This window comes from Narcine bancroftii, chromosome 4 (genome assembly GCF_036971445.1).
Source record: "Narcine bancroftii isolate sNarBan1 chromosome 4, sNarBan1.hap1, whole genome shotgun sequence".
In the NCBI taxonomy this organism is placed as follows: domain Eukaryota; kingdom Metazoa; phylum Chordata; class Chondrichthyes; order Torpediniformes; family Narcinidae; genus Narcine; species Narcine bancroftii.
Genome location: NC_091472.1, coordinates 41,658,251 through 41,679,607, shown reverse-complemented (window position 1 = coordinate 41,679,607; position 21,357 = coordinate 41,658,251). Strand labels below are relative to the sequence as shown.

Genomic DNA, 21,357 nt, shown 5'->3' with positions numbered 1-21,357 from the left:
GAGGCACTTACTGCCCTAAATGTCGATGCCTCCAGCACAGCGGTATGGGGCATGCTAGAACAACTCATCGAGGGCCTGTGGCATCCCCTGGCATTTTTTGCCTCCCAGAACTCAAATACAGTGCTTTTGACTGGGAGTTGTTAGCGCTGTACCTGGCAGTAAGACATTTCTGTTACTTTTTGACCACAGGTCAATGACTTTCACATTCCATGAGGTTTCGGACCCATGGTCGGTCTGACAGCAGAGACACTTGTCCTATGTGTCTGAATTCACCACGGACATTCAACATATCGCAGGAAAAAACAACATAGTGGCCAACGCTCTGTCACGCCCTGTGATTGATTCGATACATGGCCTGTCCTAAGGGGTTAATTATGTGGCACTCACCAAAGCACAGCAACAAGACCCTGAGATCCCTGCATACAGGACAGCTGTCTCCGATTTCAGGGTGGAGGACGACCCTTTTGGTCCAGGTAACCTGACACTGCAGTGAGACGTTTCTACTGGCAGCCGCGGCCCATCGTTTGGCCGCATGGAGACGCCAGGTGTTTGAAGCTATCCACAACCTGGCGAACAAAGTCAAAATGGTGGCCAACAGGTTTGTCTGGCATGGCCTCTGTAAACAGGTCAGCCAGTAGGCCAAGCCTTGCATGAACTGTTAGTCCTCCAAAGTGCAGGTTCACACCAGAGTGCCCACGCAGGCTTTTGAGCTGGCACGGTGCAGATCAGGCCATATGCACATTGACTTAGTGGGACCTTTACTGGTTTCCCATGGGGCAAGATATCTCCTGACTATGATAGACTGCTCCATGAGGGAGCCGGAGGCAGTCCCATTGGCTGATACTACTACAGAAACCTGCTCCAGGGCACCCGTTGACACATGGGTGTCCTGATTTTGGGTCCCAGAGCATGTCACCTCAGACATGGGGGCACAATTCGCCTCCGGGCTCTGGGCAGCGATGGCTAACTTTCTGGAGACTCAGTTCTACCATATCATGGCTCATCACTCGTAGGCCAATGGGTTGGTTAAGCACTTCCACAGGCACCTCAAGGCAGCCTTGACGGCCCAGCTCAAGAGTCCCAACTGGGTAGATGAATTGCCTTGTGTCCTATCAGGAATCTGCACTGGTTGAAGGAGGACTTCAATGCCTTGGTGGCAGAACAGTGCACCTTTAATCATCCCCGGGGAACTCCTGGCCCCCGATAAGTGCCCGGAAGACCCTGCAGCAAACCTCGAGAACCTGCGGCAGAAGCTGAGGTCCTTGATCCCGAGGCAGCTCCCACTGCGCGGCCAGCCCAAGCATAATGTCCTGAATGACCTAAGGACTTGTTGGTATGTGTTCGTGAGGAGGGGTGCACACAAACCACCACTTCAATGACCCTATATCTATATGAGTCGGTCTCCACTCTGCCCCCACAAAGCGGGGGCAGGCTGCCTAAGGCTACGGACAATTGCCCAGTCATTGGTTCTGGGGGGGGGGGGGGGGGGCGATCGTGTAGCAGCCCACGCATGGAGACGTGAGTCGGCCCACAAAATGGCTGATGAATGTGGCGGCCGCGCAGACCTGGGAGGACGGGGGTGGTTGACACAAACTGTCATCCAAGGTGACCTCTGCACAACGGGAAGATAAAGAACTCTGGCAGGAACTCCGGTCAACCCGAAGTCAGCAGTCCGATGATGCGGGCTCCTGACGTCAGCACCAAGAAGAGCTGCCAGTGCAATAAAGCAGTTTTTGATTTTGACTCCTCGTGTGTGTGTCTTCCTTCCACACTCATCGTAGCACATACGCTGCATTAGTAAAGTAAATTATATAGTTAAAATATTGTACATGTAGTCTTAGTAAGCTAGTTGTGGGCTGGTACAGGGTCACACACAGGTCAGCACATTTACATCATTGAACTCAGAAAGAATGTTCATTTTCAGAGTCGATGTGTCTTGGAAAACAGAACTAATGGAGTTGAAGTGGTTCTTAATTTATTCAAGAACAATGGAGTGTTTGCTTTATTAAAAATTGAAGTATCTAAATACTCAATAAGAATTGCTGAAGGAAGCCATCTGTTTTTAAACTAAACCACAAGGCCTCTTGAACAACAGAAATGAAACTCAGTGCCATGTGACTGATATACTTAAGCCTTTGAAAGAGAACTGAGGTAATCTTTTGAAGTCGTGTCATCTACAAGCAAGAGGTATGAAGATCACATGGTTTATAAGAAACCGGGGTTGACAACTGTTTAAAATTCCAATAAATTATCCCATGTTTTCTAGGAATTAAGACTGACCTCATTGGAGTGTAAGGGTATAATATATATATATATATATATATATATATAGGGTATATATATCGGAAGGCAGAGGCACCTTTAGACGAGAAGCAGAAACCAGAGAAAAGAAGATTGACAGTATTTTCTGGAGAAGCAGGAAGTGCTGTTCTAAGTGGCTTTAAAGTTAGCCAGACTACTTCTGACTGTCACTTTTTGTTATTAGAAGGGAGCCTCATGGTGGACAAAAAAACTCTAGAACTCTTTAAGAAGCTAAGAGTGAGCTGCAGATCACCAGTGTGAGAATTAAAGAAGAAATCTCTTCCTGGGAAATAAGTTGACAAAATTTGTGAGTCGGAACAGTCTAAGGACTAAGACAGTGTTAACAAACACTTCATTATTGGTTCAAGTAACAATTTAAAAGAAATTGATGTTTCGTAATCACTTCTGAACTACAATTTAAGAGACCTTCAAGTTCAACAAGACTTTAAAATACTGGGCCTTACAAATAACTTTTCAGACTCAAGTTTAAACTGAAATAGTTTGGACTTTAATACACACACAGTTATACAATTATATTTGTGCATAGTGAAGTTAAGTTTAAAGTTAAGTAAGTTTATAATTAAGTGAGAACTGTTATGTGGTTAATAGTTAAATAAAAACAATTATTTTGAATTTACCACTGTTTGGCAAATCTTTTATTGCTGTGCCTGTATTAGTATTAATGGGGGTCAGTTAGTTCATACCACTTGGAAAGGCAGGGACTAAGGAGAGACAACCCATATGACTTTACAAAGTGCAGACTTTATTTGATCAATTTCACTGATTTTTTTTGAAAGTACATACTGTAAATGTGAGCAGGCCATTAGCTGTGGCTTTGCCAGAGCCCCACATTGGAAATGCTTAAAAGGTGGAGGTCCATGGACCTTTGTACAGCTTTGTACAACATGCTTACTACTTGAGGTGGCCATGCACAACAGAAAGATAAATGCCATTCCACATTTCTGTAAATCTCTTGAAGAAGTACAGAAATTATGCCAAAAATATATTTTTGCAAGTTGTCACAGGTAAATGGATTATTCTGCTTCAAGTTAACTCCTGCTTGAAGGCAGTTCCAATAAATTATTCATTGTGTAATCAGGTGAATTGAGCTGATGCCTGTTCTTGCCCTTAGCATTTGTACTCTCTTGTGTATGAGTAATTACTCATCTTGCCATATTGAAGGTGACAAAAGCAACAACTAAACATTTCAAAAATTTGTTTTGAACTTTGTCTCTAGCACCAAAGGTTAGCAATCCAGTCTAGTGTTCCTAAAGCTGTGGCTCAGCTGATGCTACTCTCAAGTCTGTGTGAGAGGTTTGTGGGTTCAAATTCCACTCTAGGGATTTGAGTCCTTCAATGTCAGCTGACCTATCAGTCCAACACAAAGCGAACGCTGAGCTGTCTTTTGAAGGAGATTGATTGCACTGTCCTATCTTGAAGAGCATTTTCTCTAATACTCCAGCCAAAACCAGCACCGTGAAAAGGAATGGGCATTTTCAGTTTTCTCTTCATGGACATTTACTGCGGGAATCCTGTCTGCCACGTTGGAAATGGGCTGGAAGGACTCAAGGATGTGAGGTGTGCTCTCAATGCCATTTTCTACAGACATTGCATTTTGAAGCCAAACTACTCTGTGCATAGCAAGGAAGAGTAGGTGGAAAAAGGTAGACAAAGTGCCTTTCCCCATAGGGTACAGAATGGATATGGCAATGTTGTCCATCTTTTCCAATAAGATCAAGGAGGTAGATAAATGAAGGTAATCATGCCTTGTGTTACATTACTTATTAAGTCAGAGCAAGGGGCCATTTAGAAGAGAATATCTCTTCATAAGGAAATTGGTGTACAATTTCTCCCAAAAATGCAGATATTAACTCAATAATTTTAGTACTCAGATTAGAACAAAGAACACTATAGCATGGGAATAGGCTGTTAGCCCATCATGTCTGTGCTAGCCATACTAATCTAATTATTCCCATTTGCCTGCATGTATCTTACTATTCCGTGGTTATCAAAATACTTCTTAGTGTTGCTATTACATCTGCTTCTATCATTCTGCCCTGCAGTACATTCCAGACAACTATCATAGATTACATTTGTTATCTGTTTACAGTTCTTGATTTGTTTACATACATAAGCTGTGTACAGTTGTTTTTGCAATACCAATTCTGCCTCAACCACAGAAAAAAAAAGAATCTCAGGGTTGTATATGATGTCATGACAATAAATCTGAAATCTACCGCTCTCTATGATTAAAGAAACTTGCTCCACATATCTCCTCTAACTTTCCCACTTTAACCTTAAAGGTGTTTCCAGTAGTGTTTGATTTTCAGCCAGGAGTTAAAAAAAATTGTCGAACTTATCGACTCTCATAATTTATATACTTCCATCAGGTCATCTCTCTTCCTTCTATGCTCATGTGAAATATCCCCTAACCCACACAATCTATCTTGCACTCTCTCCAAAGCCTTCCTGCAAGAAATATGGACAACACTGCATGCAAGAGTCAAAATATGGCCTAACGTGACTTGCCAGCTTTTATATTTAATGGTCCAACTGATGAAGGCAAGCATGTACAACAGTGGTTCTCAACCTTTTTCTTTCCACTCATATATCACTTTCAGCAATCTCTAAGGCATTGGTGTTCTGTGATTAATAAAGGATGAGTGGGAAAGGATGGCTGAGAATCACTGCTCTAGACTCAATTGTTACTGAAATATTTTTCTCGAGAAAAATTTCCTTTGGAGTTATGAAACCATGCACATAATGAGTCAATTAGGTAAATTAAAACAGTAGTTTTCAAAACTTTTTCTTTCCACCCACATACCACCTAAAGCAATCCCTTACTAATCTCAGAGAACCTATGGCACAGGGAATACTTAAAATGGCATGTGGGTGAAAAGAGAAGGTTGAAAACCACTGATGTACACCTTTCTGACTATCCTATCCATTTATATTGATATGATCAGGAAGCTGTTTACTTGCAAAAGGCATAAGAGCCCTGCAGTTTAATCTTCACTTTCCCCTTGCATTAGATCTCCCATAATGTAAGCCCTTGCACTTGTTTGGATTAAACACCATCTGTCATTTCTCTGCCCAGATTTCCAACTGATCTATTTCCTGCTGTTTCCTTTGACAATCTTTGACAACTTCACCAATTTCAGTGCTGTCTGAAAACTTACCAATCAGACCATCCTCATTTCCATCCAAATTATTTGCATCTTTCACAGTCAACAGAGATTCCAGCATTGACCATTGTGGAAAACTACTGGTCGAAGACTTCCAGTCAGAGAAACACAGCTCCACCTCTTCACTTTGTCTTTTACGGGAGGAAACCCACACACACACAGGGAGAATGTACAAACTCCTTATGGATCACACCTTTGTAACAGCATTGTGTGAACCGCTATGCTACTGTGCTGTCCCTGACCATGCCAATTTTGTACCCAACTTACCAACTCACTGAAGATCCCTTGTGACATAATCGTCAGGACCAGTTTACCATGAGGGACCTTGTTAAATGGTTTACTAATGTCCATGTAGAGAACATCTACTATACAATTAGTCAATTATTGTTGTTGTTTTCTCAAAAAGAATCAAATTTGTGAGACAGGACTACACCACACAAAGCCACGTATTATGCTATCATGCATAGAATTGACAGATGGTCCCATATCTGGCCTTAGTTACCTTCCACTACAAAAATGTATTGGTGATAAAACTCAAGGTCTAAATTTACTATGATGTTTGGCATGCAAATAAAAAAAATACTCCTGAAAATATAATTTTATTCAGGCTTCATGCCACACCTACTTTAAAAAAACACACCATGTTTCTGATTGAGACCTTGAACACAACAAACATAATGATATGGCACTGCAATGATAGGGTCATGGTGCCTACTTTCATTAAATTACTGTTCATGATTCCAGGCAAACTGTTCAGGTTTCAAAAATTAAATAACCAAAACATTCAACAATTATGCAATATATTCAGTTCCTTAAAATTCATGCATGCTTGTTCAACTTAAATCTCTAAAAAGCATTGGAAGAATACCTGATTTTTGTGGTCTGTGCTATTGACAAGATCCACCTGAGAAATTCAGCTTCACTCATCACTGAAGTATTCACTATCCAAGGAAACAGACCCTCTATATCCAAGTGACACAGTATTTTTAGCACCTAGAATATTTGACATAGCAGTTAGTTATAAAATCATACAGATCGGCTGTGTTAGGTTTCAAAAAGACGCCAATGTTAGTTATTTAGACACATTTAGATTGTGCTCTTAGCTCTATTGGTTTAGTAAAGTGATCCATTTGAATAGTCAATGAGAGTGCTTTCACCAAGACTGGTTCTTAAAATACCAATTTTATTATATTAAAACTAATAGGGTGGCTACTGTCTCATTTTGTATGCAAAGTTTCAAAATAAATAGGCAATAGTTTTAATATAGTCATATTTGAGCTATTTAATTTTCAATAATATTGCATGTTACTATATCAAGATACTCTCTCACCTTGGCAAGACATTCTGGGTGCTTCTCTTGCATTACTAGCTTTTTCAAAGTGTCCTCAATTCTTGATAACAGGAACAATACATTCCCATTTGTCTCTCTACGGTGGAGTAAATCTGTCTTTTCCAGCCATAACAACACAGTCTCCAGGGTCAGCAAACGTATTTCAAGAAATTCTGAGAGTAGAAGCTGAGGAAGGAGAAGACTGGGTTGAACTTCAGCAGTTTCAGAAGCCAATTTATAGCTGGCATCTCCCAACGGTAGCATTGGTGGTGGAGAAAACCATTTTGCCATGACAGATAAAGTTAGCTGAGTGATACTTTTTTGCCAGTGAATTAGTCCAGGTGCTGGTGAAAACTTCAGGCTGTCTGTAAATAGTTCTGACTCCAGGATAATGTGATGGGCAGTCTGCCAGAAGTTTAGAATCTCTTGGTCTAAAAGAAAGCATTTATTAGTTAAAGCTGCATTGATATTGATAAACAGTAAGTAATTTGCTATTCATTATCAGCTTTATACTTTTCATAATATTTTGAAAGGTAAATTTAAGGCAATATTCATAAATACAATATTTGTGTTGAATTTGTTTGGTGAAAGATTTCATTTCCAAGTCACTTCTCATCAGCTGTGACATAATGCATTTTGCACGAAAAATTGAAATAAATGTGATTTTTAGTCTGCCTATTCAGCAAGGAATTAGGTCTACAAATTCATTCTACCCTTCTGAGTAGGATGGAAGGTTGCACTTTTGAGAACAAGGGGGTCCTTACTTCATCATTCATAGATGTTCTGATGATGTCATCAAAGGCCAAGTATTATTGTTACTTGATACACCAATGGGAAAGCAGTATAGCTTTTCTATCAGTGTGCTGTGAAGAATCCAATGCAAACACATTTTTTCAAATTTACTTTTGGGATATAGACATTTCTGTTAAACCCACCAGCATTGTTGTCGACCCCCAACTTCCTCAGAGAAATGGTGATCACCCTTATTCTTTGAAGTCCTTTGTTATACTTTGAGGTGATTTGACATGTCTGTGCAAAAAAAAAACTGGATTGCTGCAAGAATGGTGACACAGATCTTGCAGGTGCTGGAGTCTGGAGATAAAATGAATTCAGTGGGGGTGAGCAGGACCTGTGGGAGGGTAAACCTCCTTTTTGTTGTAATCCTATACACTGTAAATTGCGCTCAAGACATGGCTACATATAATGCCAGAGATAACTTGTTGATCTGCTCTGCCAGAGATAACTCTTCTCACTGTACTAGATATTTTGTAACAAATAAACTTAAAGATAGGAATTGTTGACATTTTGAATCAAGACTCTGCACTATGAATGTGGAGAGGGAAGATTAACCTGTGTCAAGAGCAAAGAGTGACAGTGGTCAGTTAGTAATAGGTATACTAAGGTGGGTTGAAGGATGATGTATTTAGATGGAGCCAGGTGGGGGAGGGAGAAGGTGATTTTGGAAGACAGAGATTAGTAGCTGATAGATCAGTGGTTCTCAAACTGTTTTACCCTCGGCCCCACTTTAATTTTTCAAAAAAACCGTACGCCCCACCATTTGCAGAAAAAAGTTAAATATTCAAAAGAAGTTTTAATTAAATCATTTACTACAAGTGTATTTCAATGCAATTAAGGTTGGGAATACACTTTAAACACACATATTTCATATTCAACTACTACTTCAATATATCAACCATCTCAAACATACATTCAACAATTGTCGTCACTTCAGTGGGAACCTTGCCCCTGACACTGGCTGCAGATTTTTTTGATTCAAGGGACTCATTTTGTTAGTTTCAACTATAAATCTCCATGTTTTGTAATTTTCAGTTGGTTTCTCTTAGCTTGTAGTAAATCACTAACAGTTCTGAAGCCACATTCTACTAAATAAGATGATGGAAAATGTATCAATAGTTCCCTTGCTAAAGTAGTCGAGTTTTGGTATTTCTTTTCGATCTCGTTAGACAGCCACATCATGGTTCCTTTCACTTTGAACAGAGTTTTCCAGATTCATCATGTTACAACTCAGATAACACCTCTTGGTATTGCACTGGAACTTCAGATAAGTCCACCAGCAATGGCTGAGTTAACCAAGAGGGAAAATCCATTTCCTTTAAATCGCCAAATCTATCATTGAAGTTGGTAACCAACATTTTCAAATGGTCAACAATGACAATTGTAGCAGCATTAGTTACCTCACACTTATTCAACCAATGGAATTGACTGAAATTTCTTGAATAAATATTCCTTTGGAATAATTCTAGAGTGTCATGAATCCAACTATCTTTGTTTTTGCATCAATAAGCATCATATTTGCTACTTGGAGTTGCTTGTTCAATGTACTTAGCTTTTCAAAAATGTCTGCCAAGTAACCACATAAGCTTTGCCATCTGTTGTTAGCAAGTGCTTCATTTCAGGTTTGTCCTTCAATAACTCACTGAGGAGATCAAACAGATCCATAAACCTTTGAAGCAGTTTCCCTTTGACAACCACCTTACTTAAGTGTGAAGCAATAATCTCACACATTCTGCATTTTTAACGACACAAAACTGCTTAAACAGACATTCACATTTGGCATTAGTTTTTGTGGCATTGATACCCTTGATCAAAGAAAGCAGTATGTCATGTAGAACAGGGGAAACTTTTTCGGCAACTAAGCTTTCTCGGTGGATAACACAATGCACAACCAACATGTTTGGATTTTCATCCTTCATTAATTTTAAACATCCTGTTTTGATTTTTTACCCTTCACAGCAGGTGCACCATCTACATCATAAGATACAATGTTTCCTTTTGGTATTTCATTTTTATTTTCATTTTTGAGCTTGCTGTAGATATCAACTGCAGTAGTGATTGTTTCCAATGATTCACAAAACAACATCTCTTCTTAAAACTCTTCCTGATCAATATATCTCACTTATGCCAATAATAGAGTCTGACTGTCCCATATGGTAGATTCATCCAGTTGCATTGAGAACTTTCATGATTTCAATTTCTCAATAAGCTGGTTTTCAACATCTTGACTCACGTCATCTATTCTGTTAGAGACAGTATTATACTCAATGGCATTGCTCGGATATCTTTGTCGTCCTTTTGCAGAACTCTTTTGAGAAATGATGACATTACAGGTTTAATCAGTTCCTCCCTAATCATATGATTCTTCCTATGTTTTGCGATCAGCAGAGAAATTTCATAGCGAGCTCAATGGTATGATTCAGGGCTGTAGTTTGCGCAGTGAATAATGAAATGATTTTTGATCTATTTTCAAATTTCTCTTTAAGTGATTTCAAATATTACAATTCTGAATTGACATGGTTCGGATGTTTTATCTTCAAATGAACTTCAAGATGGCCAAAGCCTGTTGGCATAATAGGCAAAAAGGTGCACATTCCTCGTGTTCTTTTCTTTGGTTTGGCTTTGCGGACGAAGATTTATGGAGGGGTAAAGACCACGTCAGCTGCAGGCTCGTTTGTGGCTGACAAGTCCGATACGAAACAGGGAGACACAGTTGCAGCGGTTGCAAGGGAAAATTGGTTGGTTGGGATTGGGTGTTGGGTTTTACCTCCTTTGTCTTTTGACAGTGAGGTGGGCTCTGCGGTCTTCTTCAAAGGAGGTTGCTGCCCACCGAACTGTGAGGCGCCAAGATGCACGGTTTGAGGCGATATCAGCCCACTGGCAGTGGCCAATGTGGCAGGCACCAAGAGCTTTCTTTAGGCAGTCCTTGTACCTCTTCTTTGGTGCACCTCTGTCTCGGTGGCCAGTAGAGAGCTCGCCATATAACACGATCTTGGGAAGGCGATGGTCCTCCATTCTGGAGATGTGACCTACCCAGCGCAGTTTGATCTTCAGCAGCGTGGATTCGATGCTGTCGGCCTCTGCCATCTCGAGTACTTCGATGTTGGAGATGAAGTTGCTCCAATGAATGTTGAGGATGGAGTGGAGACAACGCTGTTTCCGCAAAACAGGACGTCAAGCGCTGAAGAGCTGGCTCTGAATGGGCAACTAAAGCGGCATTGTCTGCAAAGAGTAGTTCACGGACAAGTTGCTCTGTGTCTTGGTGTGAGGTTGCAGGCGCCTCAGATTGAAGAGACTGCCATCCGTGCGATACCGGATGTAAACAGCGTCTTCATTGTTGACGTCTTTCATGGCTTGTTTCAGCATCATGCTTTAGAAGATTGAAAAGAGGGTTGGTGCGAGAACGCAGCCTTGCTTCATAGAGAGCTCATTGCTGTATCTGACCTGACCTTGTTGGTTTTCGTGCAGTTGGATAACCATGTTGAGGAACTTTGGGGGGCATCCGAGGAGCTCTAGTATTTGCCAAAGCCCTTTCCTACTCACAGTGTCAAAGGCTTTGGTGAGGTCAACAAAGGTGATGTAGAGTCCTTTGTTTTGTTCTCTGCACTTTTCTTGGAGCTGTCTGAGGGCAAAGACCATGTCAGTAGTTCCTCTGTTTGCGCGAAAGCTGCACTGTGATTCTGGGAGAACATTTTCGGCGACACTAGGTATTATTCTATTTAGGAGAATCCTAGCGAAGATTTTGCTTGCAATGGAGAGCAGCGTGATTCCCCTGTAGTTTGAGCAGTCAGATTTCTCGCCTTTGTTTTTGTACAGGGTGATGATGATGGCGTCACGAAGGTCCTGAGGCAGCTTTCCTTGGTCCCAGCAGAGCTTGAAAAACTCATGCAGTTTGGCATGCAGAGTTTTGCCGCCAGCCTTCCAGACCTCTGGGGGGATTCCATCCATACCGGCTGCTTTGCCACTTTACAGTCTCTTCCCGGGTGAGGACCTCATCTAGCTCTTGCCTTAAGGGCTGTTGAGGGAGCTGGAGCAGGGCGGATTCTTGGACTGAGCGGTTGGCACTGAAAAGAGATTGGAAGTGTTCTGACCATCGGTCGAGGATGGAGATCTTGTCGCTGAGGAGGACTTTGCCACCTGAGCTGCGCAGCGGGCTTTGGACTTGGGGTGAGGGGCCGTATACAGCCTTTAGAGCCTCGTAAAAACCCCTGAAGTCGCCAATGTCGCGCTGAGCTGGGTTCGTTTGGCGAGGCTAGTCCACCACTCATTTTGGAACTCCCAGAGTTTGCACTGAAGATGGCTGCATGCGTGACGGAAGGCTTGTTTCTTCTCTGGCCAGGACGGCTTTGCAAGGTGAGCCTGGTGGGCAGCTCGCTTCTTTGCCAGCAGCTCCTGGATTTCTGTGACATTGGGAATTTTAGGAGGAAGCAAATGTGGATCAACAATTTTGAACCTCTGGATGAATAAGCTCAAAGTTTTGTGCAATAACACATTAAAAATGTAATAGACATGATATACTTCAACTTTTGGTTGCTGAAAGGCAAACAAAGAGTTGCCATGAGCATTGCCCCGTGTCACTAACAATAGGAGAAAGAGATTTCTTGGTTGTTTTCGTCGAACCAGTCCTTGTTTTTCCTGGAGGAGAAGCCCAGTACCTCTTCAGTGGATTGCAGTATGGCAGTCTTCAGCTGATCCCAGAGGGTTTAAGGCGATGAGTTCGTGAGGCGGATTTCATCCTCGAGCTTTGCTTCGAGGTTTGCCTGGAAGTTTCCCCTCACTTCGTCTGACTGCAAGTTTCCAACATTGAACCTCTTTCTGGGGGCTTTACTGTTCCTGGACTTTGACTTGAAGTGAAGGTTGAGCTTGCAGCGAACCAGCCGGTGGTCAGTGTGGCATTCCGCACTGGGCATGACCCTGGTGTGGAGCACATCTCGTTTGTCTCTTTCTCGCACCAGGACGTAGTCCAGGAGGTGCCAGTGTTTGGATCGGGGATGCATCCTGGTAGTCTTCAGGCTGTCCCTCTGCTGAAAAAGGTTGTTTGTAATGACAAGCCGCTGTTCTGCGCAGAGCTCCAACAGGAGGCACCCGTTGTCGTTGCACTTGCCAACACCATGCTTGCCCAGGATTCCTGGCCAGGTTTCTGAGTCTTTGCTGACGCGAGCGTTGAAGTCGCCAAGGATGACAACCTTGTCGGCTTTAGTGGTGTGTTGAATGAGGTTGCGCAAATCAGTGTAGAACTTGTCCTTTTCTGCTGGTTCCGCCTGGAGGGTTGGAGCATAGACACTAATGAGGGTGTGCGACGCTTGTTTTGAAGGGGGAGTTGCATGGACATGATCCGGTCTGAGTGGCCTGTCGGGAGGTTTTCAAGTTTGGAGGCAATGGAGTTCTTGACCATGAAGCCTACACCAGATAGGCGTCGTTCATCCATAGGCTTGCCAGAACAGTAGTGTGTGTAGCCCGCGCTGCGCTCTTGGAGGCTGCCTACATCTGCAAGGTGGACTTCACTGAGAGTGGCTATGTCGATGTCAAATCTGAGGAGTTCATGTGCGATGAGGGCAGACCGACGTTCAGGTCGGTGGCTGTCAGCCTTGTCTAGCGTGGTTCTGATGTTCCAGCATGCTAGCTTGAGTTTGTAACCATCTTTTGAGGGGGAGGACGTGGAGGGGGAGGACGTGGACCTGTCCTCGGGCCTGCGCAAAGGAGCTTTTAGGTGGAGTGCAGTGTGCGCAGTACTGGCCCCACCCTTTACACCCATGGTTCCTGTGCCGTGGCCAAGCAAGCTGGGACGTGGCAGCGATGTCCTTGCGTCTTAGGTTTTATATCAGAGTGGCCTTCTCCTATGCAGGTTTCTTACCCGGGTTGGAGGGGCCTGCCTCCCCTCCTAGGTCGGACCATACCTGGTCACAAATCACCTGTGGACATGGCCTAGGTAACTTTAATTGGGTTCTCTAACTACCTCTGAGGTTGGTCAGGGACCCGGTTGGATTCTGACGGGGTTGACCGAGTCACACCCTTTCTTACTGCTGTGTAACTGGGGTATAAAATGTAAAAAACGAGGGGGAGGCGGCAGCCCGGCCTCGGTAGAGCGAAGCAGGCGGAGGCCCCGGTCCGGGCAGAAGCGAGGGGGAGGCGGTGGCCCCGGCCTCGGTCGAGTGAGGCAGGCGGAGGCCCCGGTCCTCGTGTACAGCAGGTATAAACACAAATTCAAGAACTCAGCTGAATATTAACAAACCTTTTGCTTGCTTGGTCTGCTTAGTTTGAATATACAACAGCGCATGCTTCCTGAAACAGATTAATACAACAGCGCGAACTCCCTGAAACAGATTAATAGAACAGTGCGAGCTCCCTGAAACAGATTAATGCAACAGCATGAACTCCCTGAAACAGATGAATCAATATTTTATAATGTTTTAGAATTGTAAAATGTAATAAAAGTAATGATCGAATCAAAGGAAGAATACTGACCCTAAAAAAAAATACACTAGCGCGGTTTCTGATATTTTTTTCCTCACAGAGAGGGCATCAAAACTGCGCTAACCTCATGCTTTACTTTTTGGGGTCCTTTTTTTCCCCTATTTTGGCACCCTCTTCAGGCTGGTGCCTAGGGCGGACCACCCCCCCCACCCCACCTCCCATCAATACGCTAGTGCACAAAGATACATACAGATACAGGTCTCACTCACAACTGAACTGAAAAAGTAAAGGGGTATGGATGGAGACACGATTGTAGAGATAATTTGGAATGGATGATAATAAGACTGGTCAGAAAAAATATAATGTTAACCAAGGATAATAAGTTAAAATAAGAGAAACAATGGAGATACAACAGAGAAACATTGGAGGAGTAAAAACACATCTTATGAAAATAAAAAGAACAAAATGATTTTATTTGGAATTTATCACAATTGTGTTGTATTGACAGAGTTGCAAAGTCACATCTTTCAAACCACCATAACAAGTTTATTTTTTCAAACCAACTTTTTAATTATTTTCCAAAATATTCCTAAGCCCCACTAAAATATTCTTAAGCCCACACCTCACACCCCAGCAAAATATTCCCACACCCACTGGTGGGGCATACGCTCCACCTTGAGAATCTCTGTGATAGATGGAATTAGATGAGAGAGAGAGAGAGAGAGAGAGACTCATTCACAGCAATTGCTTCAACTGTTCATGGACACCTGTCACCTCTAACAAGAGTAAAACTTGAGAGGGTGGGGTATGGATAGTAATTCGAAGAACCTTACAGTCCTATAATGGCTTCAATGAGTTATTTTACATTACTGTTATGCCTTTCCCTAGTTTGAGCTCCTTTAGCAGTACTCCTAGCTAGTTAGGCCCAAGTACTGATGCTCATCTTTAGCATGGGGTGGTTTCTGGACCCAATGTTATTTGGGAGTGGAGAAACTATGCCTTGGTCAGGGACTGCAAAGACAGATGGGGAGGCTGAATTCTTACCTTGAGTTTTATCCACAGCCACCACTTAATTTTTACCAGACTCTACGCAGTGCAGGGCTTTCAGGTAAACAGGGCGATTTCACCACTGAAACTACTTAAGGAGTTGTGGCGCTCTTGGGATGTTTGCTTCAGCTCCTATAGACCTTTGGTGTCCGTTGGTGTCAGGAATAGGAAGTACCACACAATGCTGGCAATCCTTCCCAGGGTGATCATTTGAGGCTTTGAATGGAAAGTCATTGACAACTCTCATTGAAATGAGCTCAGTTTGCTGATTACTTTGACAGTTTTTGCTTCCTTTACACGTTACAACTGATATCATCAGCTGGAAAATCTCACTGAACCAATGCTCTGCACTATTAAAACATCCACATCTGCAGATGTTTTCTGAATTCCTTCCAGTAAAATTCCACCTCAAGTTAAAATTGTAGTTCTTATAAAACTGGGTTGAATGTTGAATTCAGGAGACTCTGGGCAATTGTAAAACACCACAAACATGTCCCCTTGGAGAAATTTTCCAAACCATTACTCAAATAAATATGCAAACTTCTCCTGAATGCAGAAGGTAAGGGGTGTGGAGGACGGGCGGGTGGAGAAGGAGAGGGCGTATGAAGAAGTTGTTTGGTGTGGAGAATATAGGGGTGTGAAGATGTAGGGTCACACGAGTTCCTATTAGGGGCTAATAAGGATTATCCTGTACTTAGTCAACCCAATCCACTTATCCTCACACTCCATAAATCTATCAATTACAACCTTGAATATAAATGATGATCGAGCATCTATAATCCTCTGAAGTAGAGTTTCCAAAATTTACAACACTCTGCTCAAAGAATATTTTTTCTTCATATCAGCGAGCGCAAGAAAGGTGTTCAATAATCTTCTAATAATGTTTTTGCTTCATGACACAAAAATAAGCTTCTAGGTTCAATTTTGAAGGATATCGAGAACACTTTGCAGAAACGTAGACCTTGATTAGAGCAAAAGGAACAAAGTAAAAATTGCATCATGCCTTTTCTGACTTCAGGATGCCCTAAAGGATGTGAGAGAGAGAAAAGAAAACAAAAATCACCCAGAATTACTCATAAACATTAAGTGGATCCTGTCTGGAAAGTATTTCATATGGTTTGGCTTCACCTTGTCTGTGATGCATGCTGCAACTAAGCAGCTGGATTACAATCATTTTCCAGATTTAATCTGGAAACAACAGAGAAACATTGGAGGAGTAGTGCCCATTAGTAAATGGGCACTAACGCAAGAGGCTTGGAAATTACATGATTTAAGGGTTCATGGAGAGATCTGCATTATGCCTCTCTTCTTTTGAACACATTGAATCTGCAGCCAAGCTGATAACTATTTAGCAGATTTTTTAAGATCTTAAAATTCCTTTCTCTTCTGTATCAGGTAAAGCTGGAGGTTCAAAGAGCTCCTGAGAAACATTCACTAACATTATATTCCAAGATATTTTTATAAGAGAATTAATTCATTTTGATGATGAGACTTCTCTAAATTTGTTGCTTGTATCACAGAAATATTTGTGATCGACAATGTTCTCAGTATGTTATAGTAATAATAGACATGCAGAATTCTGCTTTAAGTAATGGAAGTTTGAAATTGGGAATCCATATGTAAACACTCACTAAATCACCTGGCAACACAAAGGCGCAGCAAACAAGAGTCTTTTAAAAAGCACTATATGGCTGAAGTCTGTTATGGTGGTTTGCTGTCCTGTTTATTCTTAAAGTCAACAATGTGTTGTTCAGCTGTTGACTCAGGCATGGTGTTCAAGACTGCTGAACTGGAACAGAAGATGAACAGAAAGACAAGATCACAGAGTAAACAGTGAGATACAGAAAAATACAGCAGGCAAATACAAATCAAGATGAGATTTCATAACAGAAACAGAAAAGGAATGCGAAACAAAGTCCTTGAAAGGCAGACTGTGAGAAAACAGATTGAAAGAAAAATACGAGCTACTGTTCAAGAAGTTCACATTTAAAAGGTTAGTAAACAGCAGGTGGCTGAGAACCGAAAGTATGATTAAAAAGGAAACAGCAAGGAATATGTACTGCAAAGGAACATTTTTTTCCATTTATTTTTCAGGATGTAGGTGCTGGTAACAAACAGGGCTAGTGTTTACAAGATCACAAAAAAAAGGAACAGAAGTAGGTCATCCAGCCCATTCCACAACTATCCTTGAGAAGGTAATAGTGCACCTCAATTGTTGCAGCCCTCCTGGAGGAGACACAATCTGCAAGGCAGGGGAGGATGTTCAGGGGAGGGGAGGGTGCAATGGTTAGCATAACACCTTTACAGCACCAGCGATTGGAACCTGAGTTCAAATCCCATGCTGTCTATAAAGAGTTTTTCTGTTTTCCCCAGGAGCTCGAGTTTTCCCCATCCTTCAAAAAGTGCTGAGGGTGTAAATAAATTGAGCGGCACAAACTCGTGGGCTGAAATGGCCTGTTACTGTGATGAATGTCTAAATTTTAAAAAAAGTTCGGTGATAAAGATATAATGATCGTGAAGTGTCGATGAGATATCTCCAAGTCAAGATACTGATTGACTCAGCAAGGAACCTGCAATTAATGATGTTCTCATATGCTTGTTGGTCTTGTCCTTGGTGGGAAGGTCATAGGTTGGATAGGTATTTGCAGATATGCAATGCAGCCATTGTGGAGGGCATAAATGTCAAGCTTATTGATTGGGGAGCCAATCAAGTGGCCTGATTGCCCTGGGTGCTCCAAGTTCCATGAGCATTGGGGCAACACACATCCAGTCAAGTGGAGAGGATGATTACATCATGCTTCTGTCTTTTGCCTCGTAGATGGTAGAAAGATTTGTAGTGTCGTGAGATCAGTCACACCACAGAATACCCAGCCTCTGACTTGCTCTTGTAGCTACATTATTTAGTTGTTATTCAAAATTGGCAAACAGTACAACAGTCTGCAGTTGAAGTAAACAAGAAAATCTTCAGGTGTTGGGGTCCAGTTCAGTGTACAAAAATGCTGCAGAAACTCAGCAAGGCACACAGAAGCCCCTTGAAGAAAGGCTCAGGCCTGAAATGGTAACTCCCTTTAACTTTCTATGCATATTACGTGACCTGCTGAATTTCTCCAGTATTTTTGTGTACTGCAACAACCTTCGGTGTTATTGGTTGATAGGGTTTCCCAATCCCATGTAGTGTTAATTCCACACTCATTACTGCATTCCAATATGTTTGATCTGAACTTGAACCTATTCACTGCATTGTTAAAAGAGAACGGTTGTAACACATGGAACCAACAGGATGCACCATAGAAATCATTCACAAGTGATAACTACTTCCTTTCTCAGGATCTCAATTCTCAGTTAGTCTCCATGTTATACATCAGCTCAATGGCACATTTATGACATTTTATTCAACATTATTGTATTTTTGTGAAATCTCTCATGTCATTACCACCAATATTTCAAAATGCAGATACAAGGCAGTTTCCAGGATAACAAAGAGAGGGTGGATAAACTGGGACTTCTCATTGGAAGCCACTGGTGTGAAGCTACAATCCAGAGATTATGACTGAACGCCTCAGAGACAGAATTTATTTTTTTTTAAATTTAAATTTAGACATACAGAACAGCAACAAACAACCAATATACATTTTGAAAGGTGGGAGGAAACCAGAGAAAATCCACAAAGACACAGGAAAACGTACAAATTCCTAACAGATAACACTGGATTCAAATCTGGGTTGCTGGTGGTGTAATAGCATTGCACTAACTGCTATGTTAACCGTGCCACCACTACACTGACCATCTAGCCAAAAAGTTAAACTTTTATTTTTAAACCAAATTTAAAGCAGTTAGATTATTATAAAGCAACGTGTTTGACAATATTGCTCCAAAATTCGCTGAAAGGAGTAACATGATCATCTCCCTTTGTGGCTGGCACGCCTTGTCAGGAAGTCTCTATTCCCTTTCCTCAGGATGTCATTTTCATTGCCAATGCCTGCATTTACTGCCAGTTTCCAAAAGCTCTAGGAAAGTTAGTGAGGATCCGCTTCTTGCATTGTAACAGCCCTCTCAAAGTGCTGATTTATGGGAGAGGGATTCCAGGATTTGGATACAGTGATGGTGAAGGAAGAGCAAAACATTTACAAGTTACTTTCCTCAATGATCAAAGTTCCAGATGGAAGAAGTGAGCACTTATGGATGTGTGCATAGTTTAATCAAGTTAAGCAATAAGCTACAATGATGTGAATACTCTTTCAAAAATGTAATATGTAAAATGTAAAAATCATGTTATATGGCGAGCTCTCCACCGGCCACCGTGACAGAGGTGCACCAAAGAAGAGGTACAAGGACTGCCTAAAGAAATCTCTTGGTGCCTGCCACATTGACCACCGCCAGTGGGCTGATATCGCCTCAAACCGTGCATCTTGGCGACTCACAGTTCGGCGGGCAGCAACCTCCTTTGAAGAAGTCCGCAGCGCCCACCTCACTGAATATGTAGAATATGTAGATTTTCAGAAGGCTTTGGTGAGGTCAACAAAGGAGATGTAGAGTCCTTTGTTTTGTTCCCTGGCAAATACTAGAGCGCCTCGGATGCCCCCCAAAGTTCCTCAACATGGTTATCCAACTGCACGAAAACCAACAAGGTCGGGTCAGATACAGCAATGAGCTCTCTGAACCCTTCTCCATTAACAATGGCGTGAAGCAAGGCTGCGTTCTCGCACCAACCCTCTTTTCAATCTTCTTCAGCATGATGCTGAACCAAGCCATGAAAGACTCAACAATGAAGACGCTGTTTACATCCGGTACCGCACGGATGGCAGTCTCTTCAATGAGGCGCCTGCAAGCTCACACCAAGACACAAGAGCAACTTGTCCGTGAACTACTCTTTGCAGACGATGCCGCTTTAGTTGCCCATTCAGAGCCAGCTCTTCAGCGCTTGATGTCCTGTTTTGCGGAAACTGCCAAAATGTTTGGCCTGGAAGTCAGCCTGAAGAAAACTGAGGTCCTCCATCAGCCAGCTCCCCACCATGACTACGAGCCCCCCCACATCTCCATCGGGCACACAAAACTCAAAACAGTCAACCAGTTTACCTATCTCGGCTGCACCATTTCATTGGATGCAAGGATCGACAACGAGATAGACAACAGACTTGCCAAGGCAAATAGCACCTTTGGAAGACTACACAAAAGAGTCTGGAAAAACAACCAACTGAAAAACCTCACAAAGATTAGCGTATACAGAGCCATTGTCATACCCACATTCCTGTTCGGCTCTGAATCATGGGTCCTCTACCGGCATCACCTACGGCTCCTAGAACGCTTCCACCAGCGTTGTCTCCGCTCCATCCTCAACATTCATTGGAGCGACTTCATCCATAACATCGAAGTGCTCGAGATGGCAGAGGCCGACAGCATCGAATCCACGCTGCTGAAGATCCAACTGCGCTGGGTAGGTCACGACTCCAGAATGGAGGACCATCGCCTTCCCAAAATCATGTTATATGGCGAGCTCTCCACCGGCCACCGTGACAGAGGTGCACCAAAGATGAGGTACAAGGACTGCCTAAAGAAATCTCTTGGTGCCTGCCACATTGACCACCGCCAGTGGGCTGATATCACCTCAAACCGTGCATCTTGGCGCCTCACAGTTCGGCGGGCAGCAACCTCCTTTGAAGAAGTCCGCAGAGCCCACCTTACTGACAAAAGACAAAGGAGGAAAAACCCAACACCCAACCCCAACCAACCAATTTTCCCCTGCAACCGCTGCAACCGTGTCTGCCTGTCCCGCATCGGACTTGTCAGCCACAAACGAGCCTGCAGCTGACGTGGACATTTACCCCTCCATAAATCTTCATCTGCGAAGCCAAGCCAAAGAAGAAGAAGATTTTCAGAAAGCATGGATAAGAGGCTTATGTGAAAAAAAATTCAACCATATGGTTTGAGAGAAAATCAAGCAGTGTGCACACAAGGTGTATTGACAGACAAGAAGTAAAGTTGGGGCAAATGGATGTTGATGAGACTGAAGTAGTTGTGTACCAAAGGGTTACTTCTGGGTCAACTCCTCAGTTCATGCTAACAGTAGAAAATTGTGCCCATGGTGGATAGTAGGAAGAAATTTAGCCATTCATGGGCAGGAATATGAAAAGATTCAAGAGAAAAAAAAAGTGTGGCATAACTGCCAAATCCTGATTTCAAGTGCAGTCTGTGTGGAGTTTGCATGTTCTTCCTGTGATGTCTGGGTTTGCTTCCTCTGTAAATTGGCGCCAGTGTGTAGATGAGTGATAGAACCTGAGTCAAAGA

The 21,357-nt window shown here is 42.6% G+C and overlaps 1 protein-coding gene across 8 annotated transcripts in view; it reads right to left on the bottom strand.

Moving 5' to 3' along the window:
• Positions 1-21,357, bottom strand: part of thada (THADA armadillo repeat containing) — a 466,325-nt gene that overhangs the window by 86,712 nt on the left and 358,256 nt on the right. For all 8 annotated transcript variants that reach the window (XR_011355652.1, XM_069931122.1, XM_069931123.1 and 5 more), the window contains 2 exons: positions 6,817-7,247; positions 6,355-6,479 (listed from right to left, as the gene is read on the bottom strand). Coding sequence is in view for 7 of the 8 variants with exons in the window: in XM_069931122.1 (XP_069787223.1) it covers positions 6,355-6,479; positions 6,817-7,247 (556 nt within the window). In the remaining variant the exon portion in view is untranslated. The remainder of the gene's footprint in view (positions 1-6,354; positions 6,480-6,816; positions 7,248-21,357) is intronic.